Below are 23,112 nucleotides of genomic sequence, written 5' to 3'. Positions count from 1 at the left end.
ACAAAACAAAAACAAAATCAAAAAAACAAAACAAACAAAAAAAAAAAAAAAAAAAAAACAAAGAAAAAAAAAAACTTCTTTTGAATTGAAATAAAAAAATAGCTGTATGGCTGGATATTTAGAGCAGCAGACAGGGATGAAAAGCCTAAACCGAAATTAATGTTACAGTTAAACTTCGGTATCTCGAACACCGCTATCTCGAATACCACGGATATCTCGAGGTATGTCTGTGGTCCCGACCAGTTTAACTATATAAATGATTATAAAAAACCCCGGTATGACGAACACGGAAATCTCGAATACCCCTCTTATCTCGAAGTAAACTTATGGCCCCAGTCACTAAAAGACATGCGTTATCTCGAACTCAAGTCAATTAACCGCCTCGGTAATTTCACACCTTCAGTGCACTGTCTCTCTTTTACGCCGATTTTCCGGTCTATTGAACAGATCCGCTAGTATAGCACGTGCTATTACTGAGGTCACCTGTGATTTTCACGCCTTAACCGCCCCAAGCTGTTGAAACCCTTTTTTCATAATTACGCAAGCCAGGTTATCGACGGTGCTTACATTGTGACATCGGAGGACACGATAATTAAATATTACTCGGAATGATTATTTTGTAAAGACATAAAAGTGAAAAAGAAATCAAGAAATTAATTAATTAAATACTTTGAATTTACACCAGAGACTCAATTCTCGGTACCCATCATCTCTGATAAACAATCTAACGAAGGACCCAGTCTTAATCCCGGGAGACAGTTAGATGATCTAGCAATGGTGCTTACATGTACCATTAAAACATAATGCAAGGCTATAACAGAAGTCGAGAAGGCATAAGTTATGTTGATTTTCGTTTTCCGTTTTTGTTCTTTTTACCGTAATAGGTTTATCAATTTACCTAGAGTAATGTATATCCAGTTCCAAGAATTGCTGACAAACAAAGATCGGAAGTCTTCTTTTATAAAGTAATGCTTTTCAAGATAATTTAAGAACAATTTAGGTTTATACAAATGAAATAAAACACATTAAATCTCTGAGTGTTTTATTATACACTATGAATTACGATAACATAAATGACTATATACATGTGTGTATACATGTATAGAAAAAATATGTGCATTTGCGTGTCTAGCAACATCAAGGACCAACTTTTATCAACTTTGATATCTCGAACCCTCGGATATCTTCAAGTTTTTACTCAGTCCCTCCAAGTTCGAGATACCGAAGTTTAATCGTATATACGAGGCCTTAATTCTTGTTGTTGCTGAATTCAAAAAAAAAAGTTTTATTTAAAACCATTGAGTACGTATTAAGTGCGTCGTGTCTATAAATTTTGTTCTTTAGATCATATAACATTGTCTTTTTTATCACTGTTCCAAATAAGAATTTCAGATATATATATATTTTTTTTAAATTGGGAGGGATCCCCCAAACCCTTAATCAACTTCCCCGTTTTTCTTTTCATTGTTTATAAATTAATGTCAAAGATTTACTACCAATCTGTCATGATATAAAAATGTATTAAATGATTAAAAAAAAACGCTAGTGTAGGCATATTTATTTGCAGATTTTTAACCAAAGTCGTTAGATCCAAAGTTTCTACCCGATGCTTATTCGCCCTTAACTTTCCACCAGGACGTTAATTAGTCAACCCGGGGCACCCCGTTCTCTTTTTTCCCAAAAAAATTAAAATCAATTTAAATTATTGACTTTTTTATTAACTTTTTTTGTATTAATCAGAGATGTCCGATCCCAGGTATCTGCTCGCGATGCATGATAACTCGCCCTACACTTTTTGCAATGACGTTAATTAGTCAACCTGCGTTCTTGGTTACCCCGTTCCGGAAAGTTCTATCACATTATCCTACCAGATGTCGTGTTTCGCAAGCGTCCTATCCATCAAAACTAAAATCGCGCATTCAAGAAACGAATTGGCTCATTTTATTTGTTCAACATTTGTCAAATCTGAACATTTAGGTTTTTGCATATTCATTCAATTTCAAGTAAGTATATATTTTGATGCAAAATTTGACCCGCCAAAGCCTGTCCACCGCCTTATTCTCATTTTTTTTTCTATTTCGGGCTTGTTGATCGAAAATGAAAGTAGGTGTTTGATTAATTTCACAATTATAACTTATCAGTTAATTCAATTGTAGCTTACTGACATTATCTTACACGTGTTGAAATAGGGAAGGTTTAAGCAGTTTCTTTGGTGGAGGCATTTTGTTGTTTAATTTATAAGTATAGATACATTTATCTGAAATATAATTTGTCATGTTCAAACATTATTATGAGCACAACTTACCTTATATCTACATATGAAGCATGCATTTATTCCTGTTTATTTTTTTTTCGTTAATTTTATTAACTAAAAACTTTGTTACCAAGATATTTGAGACCATGCAAAATAAATAAAGACAGCTCTTTAATAAGATCTTTCATACCAATATGTTTGCAATTCTTCTGTATTTCTTTTGATTTTTCAATTTCATTCACGTTCTTTTCCTTGTACCATGAAGCATGAATATTGTTTATATATTCAGATTGTTGTTCATTCATCAATTTGCCTTAAAACATTTTTTTTTATTTAAGTTTCATATTGACAGGATCCTAATAAAATCATACAAACGTCATTTGTACAAAGGAAGGTGTGAATAAGCGTCATTTTTACAAAAGAGGGTGTGAATAAACCCCCTGTTTAAACTATTGGTGATGGATATCTTCGGGTTTGAACGGTTAAGGAGGGAGTACACAAGGCGAAATCACTTAGATCCGCAAAATATCCTCCCTGCATTCTTACTTGCCCAATTATTTTTTCTGTGAATAAACATAAAGCTAGAAAAAAAAGTTGATTTGTATATAAGAGGATGTACGTAATATTTTTTAGAACATATTGATGTCGCTAAGATGCGAGTTTTTAAATTATAACTCCTGGGCTGGTAGTATTGTCTTCATACACAGTTTGAACACTAAGAAAATATGTTTACTTCATATTATTTTTCATGCTTGATAAAATCGGAAGTTTACGTTGATGACATTGACCAAATTATATTTCATATCTTAAGATCACATCTTGCTTTGAATAAGAATATCAACTTTATTCAAAATACACAAATATATGTCAACATTGCCCACTATCCTTCCATGCAATGTTAGGGTTAAAAAACGTAATTTTTGTCTACACTCAGAGGATTGTAATAGAGTAAAACATTTGCTTGTTTATAAACATTTTGCTATATCTTTATTAATGTTAAACAGAATCATTCTGTCATGAAAGTAACCAAATGCCAAATTTGTACTATTTAAAACACAAGAAACTACCTCTATCCTTTAACCAATTCTGTTCTGCTTCTGTGTTTATCTCGAGGAGATGGGATCCAAATGACTGGCATTTCTTCTGGAAAAATTAAAATAAGGAAATAAATAAATGAATAAATTTAAAAAAAAATCAATGAATGAATAACATTCATAAATTGATAAATAAATAAATAATACTAAATTGTAAACACACTTATATTGTATACGAAAATGTATGTTTTCCGGTATTATTTATATCAGTGTACAATTTTTAAAATCAGTTAACCCAGAAAAAACATAAAAACAAAACAAACACGAAGAAAGGAACACATGTATAGACAGGTAAACAGTATACCCCCACCCTTTCCTTCGGAGCATAAGGGGGATAAAAATATGTGGAGTATAAATAAAAATTCAAGCGCCATAGTTTCTATAATAAATCAGTATCAGATAATGCATGCGCACAAAATAACCCAAGAGTCCACTCTTGCATGTATAGGATACCCCTAACGAACATTGAGTGTTCAATAAAGTTAAGTAAAGAAAGATTTAACTGCATTACAACGGGTTTAAATTTCGCTCGAAATGTGTAAGTTACGATTTGGGGTTTTTAAGATAAAATGTCTTATAGAACAGAAAATTTTATGAAGATATGCATATTTATAAAGTGTTTTCATGGTAACTTTACAGAGATTTAAAAATATGATTTATTTCATTAAGTCGAATTTAAAATGCAAATCTTGAATATTTTGTACTTTAATTATGATGTCCAATTATGAATTTAAAAAAAATGGAAGAACAGTTGCTATCGAACAAGCTGAAAAAAGGTAACTTGTAATACTTTGAGGCATTATTGATTGGGTATTATTCACATAAAAGTATTAATATTTCATATCAATTATTAAGAAAAACAAGTATGTCCTGAATTTTAATCTAATTGAAAATAAATCTGAAATTTGCTATGTATAATTGCCGTTGCTATGGACTTTTTTTTTAAAAGTAAGAATTTCAGTGTGATTTTCTATGCAACTATAATTTCCATAGCAACAACAATTTTGTTTTGCATATCAAGGGTTTTCTGCTATAAAACAAAAACTATAGCATAAATTAACAAGCCTGAACAAAAAAAAATTGCAATAGATGTCTAAATTCAGGAATTTCAGCATATCAAAATCACCTTCAATTTTTCAGTTTTCCTATTTCTTGACCTTGTTACCATAGTATTGGATGTCATTTTTTATTAATAAAATCTCTATTGCATGGACATTTATAGGGATCTGTTAATAAAATAGTTCCCTAGTTTGACTTACTAAAAAATGTAATAAAACCGATTTCAAATTTAAACGGTTTCCATTAGGTGTCTTCTATAAAACAAAAATTGACAATATTACAAAGGTTGATCTATGTCTTTGATAGTATATATAAGTGGCAAAACCTTATTATATGGCTTGAAATTAAGTAAGTTTTACTATTTTTACATTTTTAAGCCTCGATTAACATGGTAACAGTTACCCCAAGCAACCAATTTTTAGTGTCTTTTTGCGTTTTTGACCTAGACGTAAATGTATGAAATATAAATAAAATGGCTGACCATGCTTGGCTAAACCCTTACATAAATTTTCGATTCTTACAAAGAATCAACATTGAATAACAGCGACACATGGAAATATTCATTTTTATTCCATTAAGGCTTGTATGATTTGTATTCATTTATAAAACAAAATGGCGTTTGATAACGCGATAAAGTAGACTGCATCTAGTGACGTTTAAAAAATCGAAGTACTGACGGGAGTTGATTTTATCGATTATCATTTATCTTAAAATCAGCTTAACTTGCATGGCAATTAGTTTCTAGTCTGTATTTGAATTACGCGCTTTTTTATACTATGGATTTTTAGACTTTTCTGACAAGAATTTCGAGAAACCCCATATGAATCATGTTGTGTAATATTAAAAGATGAATTTTAAACTATGTATTAGTAATCGAAACAATTCTAAAAATTGTATGGATCCAAGCACTATTGATATCGAACTCTCGTCTCGTTCAACCAGACGTTCGGCTGTCTCCGTTAATCTCCGACAAGCAAGAGAGCATATCCGCTTGTCGGAGATTTACGGAGACAGTCGAGCGTTTGGTTGAACGAGACTATATTTAACTCTGGCGTAGGAATATATGAGACTACAAAAATATCTAACTTGTTCGTATAATATAAAATCTGACTATTTTCAAAGTGTTCATAGATACGTTTCCTTGAAAAACGATGCTTCAGCATACATTATATCGAATTTTTCTATTATTTTCAAGAACTAAGTTTTGTCAGCGGTGGTGATTTGTGCTTAGGTCCAAACACTGTTTCACTTTCGGTTTGCCAGAGTAACTGCATAGAAGAGTTGATTAAAATCATCTCCCAAAAAAAGAAACATATTCTTTTTTTTCAATTTTATCCTATAAAGTATATTTAACATTGAAATAGTGATCCATTTATAACGTTTACAATGTATATGTCTTTAGATGATGTAGAAATAGTTCAACAGATATGTATTTAAGAGCGTTTATTTAACTATATACAGGGAAATATTCGCCCCATTTTATGTTTGCACCTTTCGCCCTTGTTGTTATCGGGCAACTTTAAGACAGGGCAAATCCCAGTGTCTCTATTATTTCTTTCAAAACACAACTGTGTATTGACGTATTCAAGACGGATCGAAACTTTTTGCAAGTGTAGAAGGGCGAAAATTACATGGGGCGAAAATGACCCTGTTTACAGTAATTTGTCAATTATCGTATTGGCCACTTTTCAATCAGAATCGAAGTAAATGTTGTATTTATAATGACACTGCCCTCGTATAATAATGACCTATGATCGTATTTGTCCCATAAAAATATGTTGGGATTTTGCAGCAGTGATTTACAGAAAAAAATAATATAGCAACCATAACTATTTAAGTGTGTATCAGGACTGCCAAAATGTTGCATCTATAAAAGAAAACGCAACGCCCTAATGTTTGGTGCCAGAAATTGTTCTGTATTTTTTTTAAATACAGTTTCTAGCTCCTTTCAAGAATTAATTGTTTTCTTACTCCTTTTATATGAAGATTTTACAAATTGGACAAATGAAGTGTTAATGTTTGTATACAAGAAGTGAAGGGAAAATCAGCATATTATACACATTTATTACCAGTCGGGGTTATATGCAGATGAAATGTTTAACTTTGTTCTATATTAAAAAAAACCCATACCCTTCAATAAATAGTTTGGCAAAATGTATTATATAAATATCATTGATAATTGACTGCTAAGTACGAAAGCCGAGAAGGATCATTCGAGATTCGAGATTCGAAATACGAGATTCGAGATTCGAAATTCGAGATTCAATATCTAAATTAACCAATCAAATCATGGATCTGAAACCTGTATCCTAGCAACATCAAACTGTTCTAAATAAAGATCATTCGTACATGCTCTTTCCTACAAATTAATGTCTTTATAGCTCTTATATAGTGGTTATAAAATGATTAAATTAACAATGATGAATTAACCCCACACAGTATAAACAATTAAATTAGAAATAACACTGTTGGCTTTGCGAATCTAAGTGGTTTTGTTTGCCCTGTATGTATTTCCCCCCGAACAATTTTAACCCGAAGTGTATTCGCCCCAACTGTGTAAAAATCGGCTCCCAAAGAAAGATCTGTTGAATCTAAATGTTTTAGCTATGAAACGAAACTCAAAAAAATAATCAACATGTCAAAATATAGGTTATGATAAAGTTTTAAACCATAGAAGATATAATGATTTACAACCTCAAAGACAAAAATCCAGATAATAATAGTGTATTGTAGGGTATGGCAATGCCATTGTCGATATGAGAGAGAGAGAGAGAGAGAGAGAGAGAGAGAGAGAGAGAGAGAGAGAGAGAGAGAGAGAGAGAGGGAGAGAGAGATAGAGAGAGAGAAAGAGAGAGACAGAGACAGACACAGACACAGACAGACACAGAGAGAGTTTTGTAGTGTCAAATTCAGTTTGATTTAGAATTTGAAATTGATTTGATTTGTTACAAGCATATATAGACAATAATTAAGCCTCTAAAACGAGAAAAGAGAGGAGGGAGCTAGGGTAGGGCAGACCAACTAGCAAGCTTTAATTTTAACGGTGTTAGCGCACCTGTGATTTACATCTCTCTCTCTCTCTATCTCTCTCTCTCTCTCATCACTTAGCATTTCCTTTTCCGTGAGGGGGCTTGGGGTATTTGTGATGTCTTACATTAGCTAGCGAAAATGATAAAAAAAACATGAAATTGTCTTTAAATTGTGTACGGATGTTGTACGCCAATAATCTGTTTTCAGTATATACATTTCAAGAGGGGGGGGGGGGGGGGGCGGCTATATAGTCCTAATTAATTTGTCAGTTATTCTGTCCCCACTTTGTTTTCTCTTCGTTTTCCAGGTTTTTTTTATTTGGCTCGGCAAATTAATATAAAACTTTCTGTGTAGCTCCATAACGATGCACTGTAGATAAATTATGAGTAGTTTTACTTTTGATAAACAGGTACATATCCGTACTTGATTTTTAATTTGACTCTTATAATCGGATTTAATATTCCAATAATTATAGGGTAGGAAAGAGTAGACGGGACTTTTTTGCGCATATCCTATTGTACCATTCATTCAACACAGGTATTAGCACTCATCGAGTTCGACTTGCTTTCCTTTTCTTTCATCCACTGGATTTAAAGCTATTAATTTTTGAAAATATTTTGAATTTATGGCTTAATTATATATAAATTAGAGCTGCGCTGGTGCATATATTTACCCAAATGGACCAAAATATAACCAAATGAATCTAAAAGTTTTGACAAAATTAGTTTTAAACGTACGACTCTTTTTTACAATTCTAATCGGGTATGTCCTTTAGAAAAATCTTGAACCACACACATTTTAGCAAATAAAACGACAATTGTTTCATTTTTTTATGGGGAGGGAGGTGGTGCCGGTAAAGGACATGTATTGCTTGTGGCAGTTGTGCTATACTCTCATTTGTTATAATAGGTAATACTACATATTGATATAAAATGAAAGTTTCCAATTACACTGTACATAGCTTCTATCACGCATTTTGACCCGTGCGATAGTTTAAAACAATTTTCAAAGCATTTAATGTAATTCAATCGATCATTTTTGAAATTTAATTTTCTGGATCCCCGCCTGATACGTCCGCCTTCTTGTATATTAGAATTACATGTACGTTGACCACATGTACACATTAACTTAATCGGCTATTTTATGGGACGATAACATTTTTTATCAATGTTTTTGCAGGATATGTAACAAATAACAGCCTATTTGTGGTTTTTTGCACTGATTATTTGAGATAATTTGCCGCCATCTTTTATGCATTCCACACACCACTCACAGTTTCTTTATTTGGTGTTCTGTGTGTATGGCGACAGATTGGTAAATTTGCACCACTCACCCCTTGTAGCTTCATCCTGATTACATTTTATCTGGCTAAGTGTAATGTAGTAGTATATTAAAAACACACAGCTATGTTTGCAGTGCTTATTTACATCTTTAGAGATTTACTTACAAAAAAAGTAAACATTTGTATGACTTATATGTAATTATTGTCAATTTTGGTGCGGGGGGGGGGGGGGTTAGGAAACTACAGAGAAACTTAACTTGGCTGTGAAACATATGCTTTTATTCTTTCTTGTTGATATATCAATGAATGAATTATAACAAAATATATGTACAACAATTAATTTTGAAATATTCATGCACAATCAAATAAAGGGTTTTACTGTTCTCTGCACAAGAAATCGGCAATGTGAACAAATTGGCACCCTATCATCCCTACCTTTAATTGTAGAGAGTAGGTATCCTTCTTTATTGAAAACAATTCCAAAAGAAAGACTCATAATAAGTTGTTTACTGAGGAAAAGGAAAAAAAATGTATTTATTAATACTTCCGTATGATGTGATAATATCTCAATGATTTGTTTATAATCATGGTACTGGTGTATCACTGTATGCATACATAAAAACGATAAGTAATGCTTATATTTATTAGTGAAACAGGACAGATTATTTATATTTAGTTTATTTTGATACATGTACAAATCTTCATGCGGGGATCTAGAAAGGAGGGGGTCAGGGGATCTGGACCCCCTCCTCGGGAAAATTGGAGCTTATTAAATTTACAGAGTAAAATTTTTAAAAATTGGCCTAGGACCCCCTACAGAAAATATTACATGTAGCTACGCTTATGAAGTTCTCTACCATAACCGCATTTTTACACAAAAGGGGTGAATAAACCCGGGTTTTAAACTATTACTGGTGGTGAAATACCTTAGGGTTCAAACGCATCAGGTGGAAATGCACCAGGGCAAACAAAATCACTTAGATCCGCGAAGCACACTGCATTATTACTAGTCTACTTAGATATTCTGTGTAAAAGTAAATACAAATAATTATTTAGTTAGGCAGGGAGAAGTGAACATAGCATTTATGTGTATATAAGAGCATGTACGTATGATTTTTATTTAGAACAGTTTGATGTCGCTAGGGTACATATTTTCAGATTCTTGATTTGATTGGTTAATTTAGATATTGAATCTCGAATTTCGAATCTCGAATCTCGTATTTCGAATCTCGTATTTCGAATCTCGAATCTCGAATGATCCTTCTCGGCTTTCGTAGCTAAGTACAATCTACCTTGGCATTTGTCCAGTTGGTAGAAAGTAGAATGAGACAGTACTGATTCTTTGAAACATTGTCTTCGAGATCTGAAAAAAAGATATATATATATATATATATATATATATATATATATATATATATATATATATATATATATATATATATATATATATATATATATATATATATATATATATAAAAAGCACTGAATAGAATCAACAACACTAGGCATCTTAAAAGTGTCGGATCTAATATATAGATACTAAGCCAGTAAACTGAATATAAAAAGCACTAAAAATGGCTAACGACACGAACAATAGAAATTGTCAAATTTTCGGGACAACCAGTCCCTTCTTCAGGACTAAAAAATAAATTACATGAGTACAAAACAAAGAAAACAAAATCTAAAGCTACTACTAAACTACTTAAGAAACTATAAAAAAGAACAGCTACATTATAAACATTTGTTCACATTCTTAAAGAAGGTGTTGCTACTGTCGCCGATCGCTCTAAAGTAATCAATCGACTGCCAACTTCACGCCTGATTAAGTTAATTAGCTAATTAAAATTGGCGTCCGAGTTATCTAATGAAAATTTGAACCCCCGTGGTTAACTTGTACGGCACTTATGATATAGACTCGAATTTTGATTAAAAAGAGATAAAATTCAATGAAAATAAATAAATAAAATTGAAAAAAATGATTTACAAATAAAAGGTAGTAAAGAAACTAAAAAATGAATGGAAGAGGCGCAGTTGACAGATTTCATGAAATTGCTATGTGGGTGTCAGGTGATGTATGGCTATGAGACGTTCATTTTAGTGAAGTCCATTTGTTTGTTCATGCCATCAGGTCTGAATGATTTGAGTCTGTGCATCCAGAACTTTTCCTTGCTCTTCCTCTCCGCGTCTGTCCAATGAGGATTATGGTCAATAACCAATACTGTCATGTCTTCCCATTTGTGGCCACTTGTATTAAAATGTTCTCCGACGGGCTCCTTGACTTTTTTGGTCTTTATGGTAGAGCGGTGGTTGTTGATCCTTCTGCGGAGGTCACCTGTTTCACCGACGTATTGCTTAGAGCAGACTTTGCAACTGATGAGATAGATGCAGTTGTCTGTGCGACAAGAAGTGTTGCCAAATATCTTGTAGGTGCGACCTGTGATGGGGCTTTTAAAACTGTCCGCGTTGGTGCTGTGTTTGCACAACAGGCATCTGGTATCGGAACATGTTTTAAAACCACCATTTGGCAACGGGTTGTCTAATCTTGCCCTCACTACCATGTCCTTTAAGTTCCTCGGGCGTTTAAATGCAGCCATTGGTGGATCCTTGAAAAGATCAGCCATTCTTTCGTTAGTGTAAAGAATGGGCAGATTATTTTTAAGGATGGTGTTGAGGTTCTTAAGGGCGGGGTGATATGTAGTGACAAGTGGAACCCTGCTTTTGTCTGTTTTCTCTTTGTATTGTAAAAGGGTTTTCCTGTCTTTTGTAGTAATCTCATCAATCGCAGATTGAACTGTGTGGGCTTTATAGCCTCGATTACACAGATGGGATTTTAATATTCTGCTCTGTTCTTCAAAGATCTCATTAGAAGAACAGATTCGTCTGATTCGGGTAGTTAATCCTTTAGGAATTCCTCTAAAAGTATGGGGAGGGTGGCAACTCGATGGCTTGAGGTAGAGGTGAGAATCAGTGGGTTTGGTATGGAGACTGAATTTTATTTCACCATCTTCCAAGGTGGATGTAGTATCCAAAAATACATTTTTGGAACTAGATATGTCCACTGTGAATTTAATCGAATTGTGGAAGGAGTTGGCAAAGGTGATGAAGTCATTTAGGCAGTCTCGGTTTTCGACCCATTTCATCTCAATATCATCAATGAACCGCAACCAGCTCAAAGGTTTGAAAGGAGCTCTGAGAAGCAGGTTGCGTTCCAATCTTCCCATAAATATATTGGCGTAAGAGGGGGCCATTTTGGTGCCCATAGCTGTACCACTTATTTGTATGTAATGTTCGCCATTAAACATTAAATTGTTCAGCTTGAGAACATGTTCAAGGAGCTTGAGTAGAGATTCCGTTGACGGCTGCTGAATCGTTCTACTGTCCCATACCTCCCTGCAGGCCTCGATACCTTCATCGTGAGGAATGTTCGTGTACAAGGACGTGACATCCATTGTAACGAGAAGAGTATGGTCTGGCAGGCCAGAGGAAGGTGTTTTATTCAGGTAATCTGTAGTGTCCTTGAGGTATGATGGCAAATCTTCTACATGTGGACGGAGATGTAAATCTATAAATTCAGATATTTTCTCCGTGGGGTGGCCGATGGCACTGACTATAGGGCGCCCAGGCATTCCTTCCTTGTGGATTTTTGGAAGCAGATAAAATTGACCTGGTCCACATTTGGTTGGGCGAAGCGTTTCATAAACATTAACACCAATCTCATCATTTTCATACATTTTGTCCAGGGTGTTAGTGATGAGAGCTGAAAACTCTTCAGTAGGATCAGAGTCCAGTTTCTTGTAAAAACGATCGTCTGTCAGCTGTCTGTTGGCTTCAGCTAAATACGCTTGTTTGTCTAGGACAACCACTGTGGATCCTTTGTCTGCTTTCTTTATGACTATGTCGTCCCTGTTTTTCAACCTTTGTAGAGCAGATCTCTCTTCTTTCGTCAGATTGTCAGGGACGATTTTTTGGTTGGTCAGGAGCTTCTCAATGTCTGACTCAACAGCATCAATGTAAGACTCAAGTGCTCCACATTTGCCCGGTGCCGGTTCCCAAGTACTTTTGGGTCGGTACAACTTATGTTCCTCTAAGTTGTGCAAGGGCGGAGGAGGTTCGTCTGTGTGATCATTGCTGGAGTCTTTTCGCGAGAAGTGTTCCTTTAATCTTAGCCTTCGGAAAAATGCTCTGGTGTCCTCTCTAACCTTTTTGTCATCGACCTCATGCGGTGTTGGACAGAAATTGAGACCTTTAGATAGTAGCGAAGTCTCAACGTCTGTGAGAGGAACCTTAGATGTGTTCAGAACTGGGCAGGTGTTGGTATCGACCAAGGACTCGTCTTCACTTGTTTGCTTCTTGCGCTTGAAGCGTCTAGAGCGCTGTTTTTTAGCAGAAGGACGAGATGACAACATATTAGACCTAGTTCTGTTTGTTGCTGGAACACCATCCCGAAGGAACTTCCTGTTTTGGGTATTGTTGAGGTCATTAGATAGGGTTGTATTGAATGTTGTAATAATGCTTTTTGCTTCAACAATATCTGCATGGGAAGTGGATTTATTAAGAGAAGACTCCAGTGAAACTACATCTTTCTCCAGTTGTCGAAGTCTGTGGTTATCCCACGACAGACAGAGAGACATTAATTCTTTGGAGCATCTTCTTAATATGAAGTCCCAGCGTTTTTGGAAGTTTTTAGAAACTAACCCTATGTTGGGAGTGACATTTATCTGAAAGCCTTTTGGTATAATGTCACAGTTGATATACGTTTCTAAATTTGATATTCTGTGTTTGGTTTTGATACATTTCTTATTTTGTTTTTTCAGAAGTTTAAAGGTGTTGTTTTGTTTAAGAGCCATGGAAATAAATTTAATTTCAATAAAAACTAGATAGCCGAAATGTTTAATTTTTAAGAAAAAGGTTATCCAAAATAAATGATATCAGGTACGACTTAATATTTCTCATAGAATATGAAAAGTGGTAGATCGTACCAGAAATGAGACTGTGTTATGTCAAATTTAGAAAGTATGAACTAGAAATCACAAACAAATAAAATAGGGGGTAGAAAAAAAACAAATAGAAAAAGTGAGGGAAAATCAAAATAAATAAAAAGAATAAATAGTAAAAATGACGGGTAAGTTAAAGCTATGTACACGGAACAAATTCAAATCCGACCATGGTAGGACGAGACTCTGTACCGATAAAAGATGCTAGTGGATCTAAAGATACAGTTGATCAAGAATAATATAAAAAGCACTGAATAGAATCAACAACACTAGGCATCTTAAAAGTGTCGGATCTAATATATAGATACTAAGCCAGTAAACTGAATATAAAAAGCACTAAAAATGGCTAACGACACGAACAATAGAAATTGTCAAATTTTCGGGACAACCAGTCCCTTCTTCAGGACTAAAAAATAAATTACATGAGTACAAAACAAAGAAAACAAAATCTAAAGCTACTACTAAACTACTTAAGAAACTATAAAAAAGAACAGCTACATTATAAACATTTGTTCACATTCTTAAAGAAGGTGTTGCTACTGTCGCCGATCGCTCTAAAGTAATCAATCGACTGCCAACTTCACGCCTGATTAAGTTAATTAGCTAATTAAAATTGGCGTCCGAGTTATCTAATGAAAATTTGAACCCCCGTGGTTAACTTGTACGGCACTTATGATATAGACTCGAATTTTGATTAAAAAGAGATAAAATTCAATGAAAATAAATAAATAAAATTGAAAAAAATGATTTACAAATAAAAGGTAGTAAAGAAACTAAAAAATGAATGGAAGAGGCGCAGTTGACAGATTTCATGAAATTGCTATGTGGGTGTCAGGTGATGTATGGCTATGAGACGTTCATTTTAGTGAAGTCCATTTGTTTGTTCATGCCATCAGGTCTGAATGATTTGAGTCTGTGCATCCAGAACTTTTCCTTGCTCTTCCTCTCCGCGTCTGTCCAATGAGGATTATGGTCAATAACCAATACTGTCATGTCTTCCCATTTGTGGCCACTTGTATTAAAATGTTCTCCGACGGGCTCCTTGACTTTTTTGGTCTTTATGGTAGAGCGGTGGTTGTTGATCCTTCTGCGGAGGTCACCTGTTTCACCGACGTATTGCTTAGAGCAGACTTTGCAACTGATGAGATAGATGCAGTTGTCTGTGCGACAAGAAGTGTTGCCAAATATCTTGTAGGTGCGACCTGTGATGGGGCTTTTAAAACTGTCCGCGTTGGTGCTGTGTTTGCACAACAGGCATCTGGTATCGGAACATGTTTTAAAACCACCATTTGGCAACGGGTTGTCTAATCTTGCCCTCACTACCATGTCCTTTAAGTTCCTCGGGCGTTTAAATGCAGCCATTGGTGGATCCTTGAAAAGATCAGCCATTCTTTCGTTAGTGTAAAGAATGGGCAGATTATTTTTAAGGATGGTGTTGAGGTTCTTAAGGGCGGGGTGATATGTAGTGACAAGTGGAACCACGCTTCAAGCGCAAGAAGCAAACAAGTGAAGACGAGTCCTTGGTCGATACCAACACCTGCCCAGTTCTGAACACATCTAAGGTTCCTCTCACAGACGTTGAGACTTCGCTACTATCTAAAGGTCTCAATTTCTGTCCAACACCGCATGAGGTCGATGACAAAAAGGTTAGAGAGGACACCAGAGCATTTTTCCGAAGGCTAAGATTAAAGGAACACTTCTCGCGAAAAGACTCCAGCAATGATCACACAGACGAACCTCCTCCGCCCTTGCACAACTTAGAGGAACATAAGTTGTACCGACCCAAAAGTACTTGGGAACCGGCACCGGGCAAATGTGGAGCACTTGAGTCTTACATTGATGCTGTTGAGTCAGACATTGAGAAGCTCCTGACCAACCAAAAAATCGTCCCTGACAATCTGACGAAAGAAGAGAGATCTGCTCTACAAAGGTTGAAAAACAGGGACGACATAGTCATAAAGAAAGCAGACAAAGGATCCACAGTGGTTGTCCTAGACAAACAAGCGTATTTAGCTGAAGCCAACAGACAGCTGACAGACGATCGTTTTTACAAGAAACTGGACTCTGATCCTACTGAAGAGTTTTCAGCTCTCATCACTAACACCCTGGACAAAATGTATGAAAATGATGAGATTGGTGTTAATGTTTATGAAACGCTTCGCCCAACCAAATGTGGACCAGGTCAATTTTATCTGCTTCCAAAAATCCACAAGGAAGGAATGCCTGGGCGCCCTATAGTCAGTGCCATCGGCCACCCCACGGAGAAAATATCTGAATTTATAGATTTACATCTCCGTCCACATGTAGAAGATTTGCCATCATACCTCAAGGACACTACAGATTACCTGAATAAAACACCTTCCTCTGGCCTGCCAGACCATACTCTTCTCGTTACAATGGATGTCACGTCCTTGTACACGAACATTCCTCACGATGAAGGTATCGAGGCCTGCAGGGAGGTATGGGACAGTAGAACGATTCAGCAGCCGTCAACGGAATCTCTACTCAAGCTCCTTGAACATGTTCTCAAGCTGAACAATTTCATGTTTAATGGCGAACATTACATACAAATAAGTGGTACAGCTATGGGCACCAAAATGGCCCCCTCTTACGCCAATATATTTATGGGAAGATTGGAACGCAACCTGCTTCTCAGAGCTCCTTTCAAACCTTTGAGCTGGTTGCGGTTCATTGATGATATTGAGATGAAATGGGTCGAAAACCGAGACTGCCTAAATGACTTCATCACCTTTGCCAACTCCTTCCACAATTCGATTAAATTCACAGTGGACATATCTAGTTCCAAAAATGTATTTTTGGATACTACATCCACCTTGGAAGATGGTGAAATAAAATTCAGTCTCCATACCAAACCCACTGATTCTCACCTCTACCTCAAGCCATCGAGTTGCCACCCTCCCCATACTTTTAGAGGAATTCCTAAAGGATTAACTACCCGAATCAGACGAATCTGTTCTTCTAATGAGATCTTTGAAGAACAGAGCAGAATATTAAAATCCCATCTGTGTAATCGAGGCTATAAAGCCCACACAGTTCAATCTGCGATTGATGAGATTACTACAAAAGACAGGAAAACCCTTTTACAATACAAAGAGAAAACAGACAAAAGCAGGGTTCCACTTGTCACTACATATCACCCCGCCCTTAAGAACCTCAACACCATCCTTAAAAATAATCTGCCCATTCTTTACACTAACGAAAGAATGGCTGATCTTTTCAAGGATCCACCAATGGCTGCATTTAAACGCCCGAGGAACTTAAAGGACATGGTAGTGAGGGCAAGATTAGACAACCCGTTGCCAAATGGTGGTTTTAAAACATGTTCCGATACCAGATGCCTGTTGTGCAAACACAGCACCAACGCGGACAGTTTTAAAAGCCCCATCACAGGTCGCACCTACAAGATATTTGGCAACACTTCTTGTCGCACAGACAACTGCATCTATCTCATCAGTTGCAAAGTCTGCTCTAAGCAATACGTCGGTGAAACAGGTGACCTCCGCAGAAGGATCAACAACCACCGCTCTACCATAAAGACCAAAAAAGTCAAGGAGCCCGTCGGAGAACATTTTAATACAAGTGGCCACAAATGGGAAGACATGACAGTATTGGTTATTGACCATAATCCTCATTGGACAGACGCGGAGAGGAAGAGCAAGGAAAAGTTCTGGATGCACAGACTCAAATCATTCAGACCTGATGGCATGAACAAACAAATGGACTTCACTAAAATGAACGTCTCATAGCCATACATCACCTGACACCCACATAGCAATTTCATGAAATCTGTCAACTGCGCCTCTTCCATTCATTTTTTAGTTTCTTTACTACCTTTTATTTGTAAATCATTTTTTTCAATTTTATTTATTTATTTTCATTGAATTTTATCTCTTTTTAATCAAAATTCGAGTCTATATCATAAGTGCCGTACAAGTTAACCACGGGGGTTCAAATTTTCATTAGATAACTCGGACGCCAATTTTAATTAGCTAATTAACTTAATCAGGCGTGAAGTTGGCAGTCGATTGATTACTTTAGAGCGATCGGCGACAGTAGCAACACCTTCTTTAAGAATGTGAACAAATGTTTATAATGTAGCTGTTCTTTTTTATAGTTTCTTAAGTAGTTTAGTAGTAGCTTTAGATTTTGTTTTCTTTGTTTTGTACTCATGTAATTTATTTTTTAGTCCTGAAGAAGGGACTGGTTGTCCCGAAAATTTGACAATTTCTATTGTTCGTGTCGTTAGCCATTTTTAGTGCTTTTTATATATATATATATATATATATATATATATATATATATATATATATATATATATATATATATACAGACCCTGAAACGTACTACTACACCAAAAAAGCGTGCGACATTCGTGCGAGAAGCGTTTCTTGTAAACCGTTTAGCGTTTCGTGTGAATCGTGAAGCGTTTCGTGTAAACCTTTTAGCGTTTCGGGCAAAGCGTTCAGCGTTTCGGGCAAAGCGTGTAAATCGTTTCGGGCAAAGCGTGCGAGAACCGTGTGAAACGTTCATCAGATTTCATTCGGAAGTCTCTGAAAATTTAATTGTTTCAAAATAGCGCTCGTGTTAAAAATTACTTTAAACTGATTGGCAAAACTCCTTTGAGATATTCTCGTTTAAAAAATCTATAAGAAATGATATACTTATCTTTTTACAAAATCGAATTAATTTTTAACAAACAAAAGAAAAGTGCGCGTATTGAAAGAAGACTAGTTACTGAGACTATTCGGCTGTGTACAACCAGTACACATAACCTCTGACATCGGGTAAGACCTGCACGTGGCTGAACCTGTCAATCAAACTCTGTGTATTCGTTTTCATTGGATGGTCACGCGTCTCTTTTTTTGTCAATAGCCAATAGAAATTTAATGACTTCAAGGTAGTCGGAATCAGTATTTGTTGATGCACACAGTGTCACTGATCGATTATTCATTAATTTGTACAAAATTTAATGTAAACATAGAAAGAAAATATACTGTTCCTTTCTATGAAATGCGGAAAGCAAATTCTTTTGAATCCCGATTAAAAATATTTCTACAAGTTATTATTTAATTATTTAAACACTGATAACGGAAAACAACAAGTAATTAACACACTGAAATTTTCCTAAAATGTACACATGCAATTAATTATTATGGGAATCTATATGCATGGTACTTAATTCAAATATATTATGATAGATATATTGTACGCCGTTATACGGGGTGCCGGTTATGTATACGAATATTGAGACAAAAATCTAAATCATTTTTTTTATTTTTTGTTCTTTCCGAAATCCGAAATAGAAATGATAACTTTCTTTATTGTTTAATCCATTGATTTTTCTTTGTGATATTATATAAGGAACATTTATTTTCGCGAATGATTTGACATTAAAAAAAATTAGTGGGTTGTTTTATAGCATTGTTCTAACTTATGTGACTATTTAGATTTTACATAACTTTCAAAATTATCAATGTAAATAATTACAGGTTTATTTTCAGTAAGTATTTTTACATCGTGTTCACTCAAACCAATAAAAATATTAATGTGAGAAGAAAAAACAAATCCCGCCGAATACTGAAAAACCAAATTATCAATGTAAATAATCACAGGTTTATTTACAGTAATTATTTTTACATCGTATTCTCTGAAACCAATAAAAATATTAATGTGAGAAGAAAAAACAAATCCCGCCGAATACTGAAAGACCGATATCAGTTTGTAATCATACGGATTTTATTTTTGGTATTGAATATTGTGTTACGGTAACTTTTTTCTCTGAAATATTTTTTTTTTTTCGGCACTTATAAGAATCATGGATATTTCTTTTGAGCAATAAATATATTTATAGAAGTAATAGTTTTGGTTAATTCTGTGAATAAATAATTTTTTGCTTTAAATTTAAGTACCAAATTAATTTAATCAATCAATTCAATACTTATGTATATATATGTTTCTAATATCAGTATTTCTATTATTTCGTGTTTTCTTAAAATTAATTCTTACTAACAGAGTCAGGGTAAAAATCCGAGAGGACCCGAATCGATCAGGATAAAAGCGTGTCCAAAGCGTGTGAAAATCGTTTCGTGTAAACCGTTCAGCGTTTCGTGTAAATCGTTTAGCGTTTCGGGCAAAGCGTGCAGCGTTTCGTGTAAACCGTTCAGCGTTTCGTGTGAACCGTTTAGCGAGCGTGTAGCGAGCGTGCAGCGAGCGTGTGGTGTAGTAGTACGTTTCAGGGTCTGTATATATATATATATATATATATATATATATATATATATATATATATATATATATATATATATATATATATATATATATATATATATATCCATTAAATATTGTTCTCTTTTTCACCAAACTAAATTAAAAAATGATTAAATTAAAAAAAAAATAATCCAAATACCATATACATCTATTGACACTTATTTAAAAAATACCCTGTACTACTACAAATTTTAAATAGTTTTCGGTTTCCGGGGGCCACCTTCAAAAAAGTGTAATCCTCAGTTCTATCTAAGATTAACATCAAAGGAGTACACTATAGAAAGAACTGCTATAAATTACATATCATCGCGTATGCACCATCGTGTATGCACCAAAATTGAAGTTAGTTTGACTGTTTTTAATTGTTTGTTCTGTTGAATGTTTTCATTCATTGTAATCTGCTGCACTGTCTCGGATAAAGGCAACATGTAATAAAAGTGGAGATTGAACAAGATTTTTTTTGCTGCGTATATTTATATTTGACAAGAAATCTCGAATTTTAATAACTAAATCTTCTTGATTCAATGTTTTCAAAAATCACTCATTTATCTGAATATTAAAACAGGCATTTTGTTATCAAAAGAAACAAACTTGTTTCTAAAATTGGTTGGAATTTTATACAGAAATATTGGTTTTTGCTATTCTTTTAAATTAATAACTGTTGAAAGATAGATAGATAGATAGATAGATAGATAGATAGATAGATAGATATATAGATAGATAGATAGATAGATAGATAGATAAAGCAAATTGTTATGAAGTAGGCTGGCGGCTTACAAATATTTCTTTCAGAAACGAATCTGTTTTGAAAATCCATGGCGTCTGCTGTATCTAAAAAAATAAATCGGTGCATGATTGCTTGCATTTTCATACAGGAGCAATATATGCACATAAGACAAAAAAAGTAACGCATTAAACACAGAAAAAAACCCGACATTTTTCCAATACTTAAACGCCAAATACAATGCATTAAAAAAAACAGAAATATAATCAATAATCTATGCTTTGTTACAAACACACGAACCTACATATTAAAATACACAACTCAAAAAAAAATACAGCAAAGAGGGCATTTGTTTCAAATTTCAAAGCTCCTGAGAACGATCTAAAGTAATACTAAAGTAATACTCCGAATTCATAAGAATTCGTGGTGGCTCAATTCTCGGGGTATTCTTTGGTACATTGTAGCCCTTACCCACGAATTTACCTTCTGAATGAAAACAAACATTATTTCTAATAATTGCAATTATGTGTTGAAAGATGTATGTTTTTTTTTTTTGTTTTTTTTTTCTATATATATTTCTAGTTAATTTTATTCAATTGTTCATCATTTCCCTTATCAATTGTCATTGGAATTCCTCCAGGCCTTGCAGGTGCAACCTGTGTAGCGTGGTCAAATCTAATAAAGGCTTTCTGATGGATTTGATAAAGTCCTGACCAAATTGATCACCTCCTTTTTTAAAATTATTTATATACTTGTTAGCAATGGTAAACTAAAATATTAGAATATTAATATATTTATGATATTTTCATTTCTTTTAATTATTCAAAACCCAATTGCTCCACACAAAACCGCAATTTGAATCTATTTGAGTGTTCATTAAATTCAATTAGTAGACATAGACACTGAAAAGTGTATTTATATTAATTTTAACCGAAGTTTATTTATTTGGTATTCATTTAAATAGAAGAAAAGCGCTGTTCAACGAAGAATTATTTTTTTAAGGCTCTACTAAAGATATACAGTTTAGCTTTGTAATTTTAATTCAAGCAGGGCTATTCCCTTTTGATATTGAAACTTGTTTATGACGTTCATTCTGGGGAATTATCCACTCATATTAAGTGACTGTTAATTGATGAAAACCACACCACGTGTTATTTTTTTTTTACTAAGTTATTTCATTCAATACCAAAATTTTCATCATAATATAACAACATTATTTAAATTTGATGTTATAAAAGATGATTTAGTTTTTGATCGTCTCAATCCGTGTATATTTTCATTGGTCACCTTAACAGTGCTGCAGATGTAATACATTTTCGGAAGGGATAGTAAAACTATGATTCTGACATTAAACATCTGGAAAGAAAAAAAAACAAAAGAAAATATCACTAATTATTTGATTAATAAAATTAGTAAAGTTTTCTGAGTTTAAAGTTTACTCTTCAATGAACAAAGAGATCTACAATAAGCAAATAAAAACATCAACTGCCTAACTTATGATTCTCGTCGTAAACAACTGTGAGCAGAGGTGTTTAGTTGTATTCAAACGTATAAAGATGTAGTGCGATAGATAGAAGATACTAATTGTGATTTATTTATAGAGAGAGTGTCATCTTGGCGTCTTGTTTTGAACGTTACACTGCCTCGTGGTGACAACAAAATTCTTCTTTTTTTGTTTACATTGGTAAACAGAAATGCATTTTCATTAAGTGGATTGAAATTTCACATATCAATGAAAAAGTGCATAATCTAACGTTATATATTATACATTTGAATTCAAAATGTGCATGTCCTTGTGGTATTTAAATTTGTTCAAGAAGTCTATTCTGAGTTGCTTTTCACAAACAAAATTAAAAAATTACGTATCTCAGGCAAGTAATACAAATAACGTTCATGATTACGTCATAATCAAAGATAGGATTAACTACCCCAGCTTACAAAATACAATGGCAATTATTAACAAAAGGGGCATACAAGATAAATATAAAAACAACTACATAGAACAATTGGTTACATAAATGCGGTTAACTAACAATAATTCTACAATTTGTTGAATATCAAACACTCACCATTCGTGTTAAGAGATGGGTCAACATAAAAACGCCATCCTGTTTCATTGACAGTCATATCTAAGGCATTGCATGAATTGTATGGTCGGCACATTCCTGTCTGGATATTGAAATTGAAACACCTGCATCCAAATCCACAGAACAAGGCACACATTGCAAGGGAATCCGCGTGTCTGTTGTGTATTGGTTTTACAATAGACACTTTGTTATCAAACTCTAGTTTAGCTTTAAAGTATATGGACATCGAGCCTACAAACAAGGACAATACTGTAAAGAGCACTAGAAATCCACCAAAGTTCGATGCCATGATTTTCTGCA

At 34.2% G+C, this 23,112-nt stretch overlaps 2 protein-coding genes across 2 annotated transcripts; one reads left to right on the top strand and one right to left on the bottom strand.

Annotated features, from left to right (window-relative positions):
- Window positions 1–10,797: 10,797 nt before the first annotated feature.
- LOC128174389 (uncharacterized) lies at window positions 10,798–13,350 on the bottom strand. The gene has a single exon (XM_052839952.1). It carries the CDS (start codon window positions 13,348–13,350, stop codon window positions 10,798–10,800), a length of 2,553 nt encoding a protein of 850 aa, XP_052695912.1.
- Window positions 13,351–15,121: 1,771 nt separating this feature from the next.
- On the top strand, window positions 15,122–17,480 carry LOC128174387 (uncharacterized). Its single transcript, XM_052839951.1, has 2 exons — window positions 15,122–15,125; window positions 15,289–17,480. The coding sequence occupies exons 1-2, from the start codon at window positions 15,122–15,124 to the stop codon at window positions 17,478–17,480; spliced, it is 2,196 nt and encodes a 731-aa protein (XP_052695911.1).
- The last annotated feature ends 5,632 nt before the right edge of the window (window positions 17,481–23,112 follow it).

Source organism: Crassostrea angulata, chromosome 2, assembly GCF_025612915.1.
Source record: "Crassostrea angulata isolate pt1a10 chromosome 2, ASM2561291v2, whole genome shotgun sequence".
Lineage (NCBI taxonomy): Eukaryota > Metazoa > Mollusca > Bivalvia > Ostreida > Ostreidae > Magallana > Magallana angulata.
Note: the sequence above shows the minus strand (reverse complement) of the source record. Positions and strands in the feature narration are given on the sequence as shown.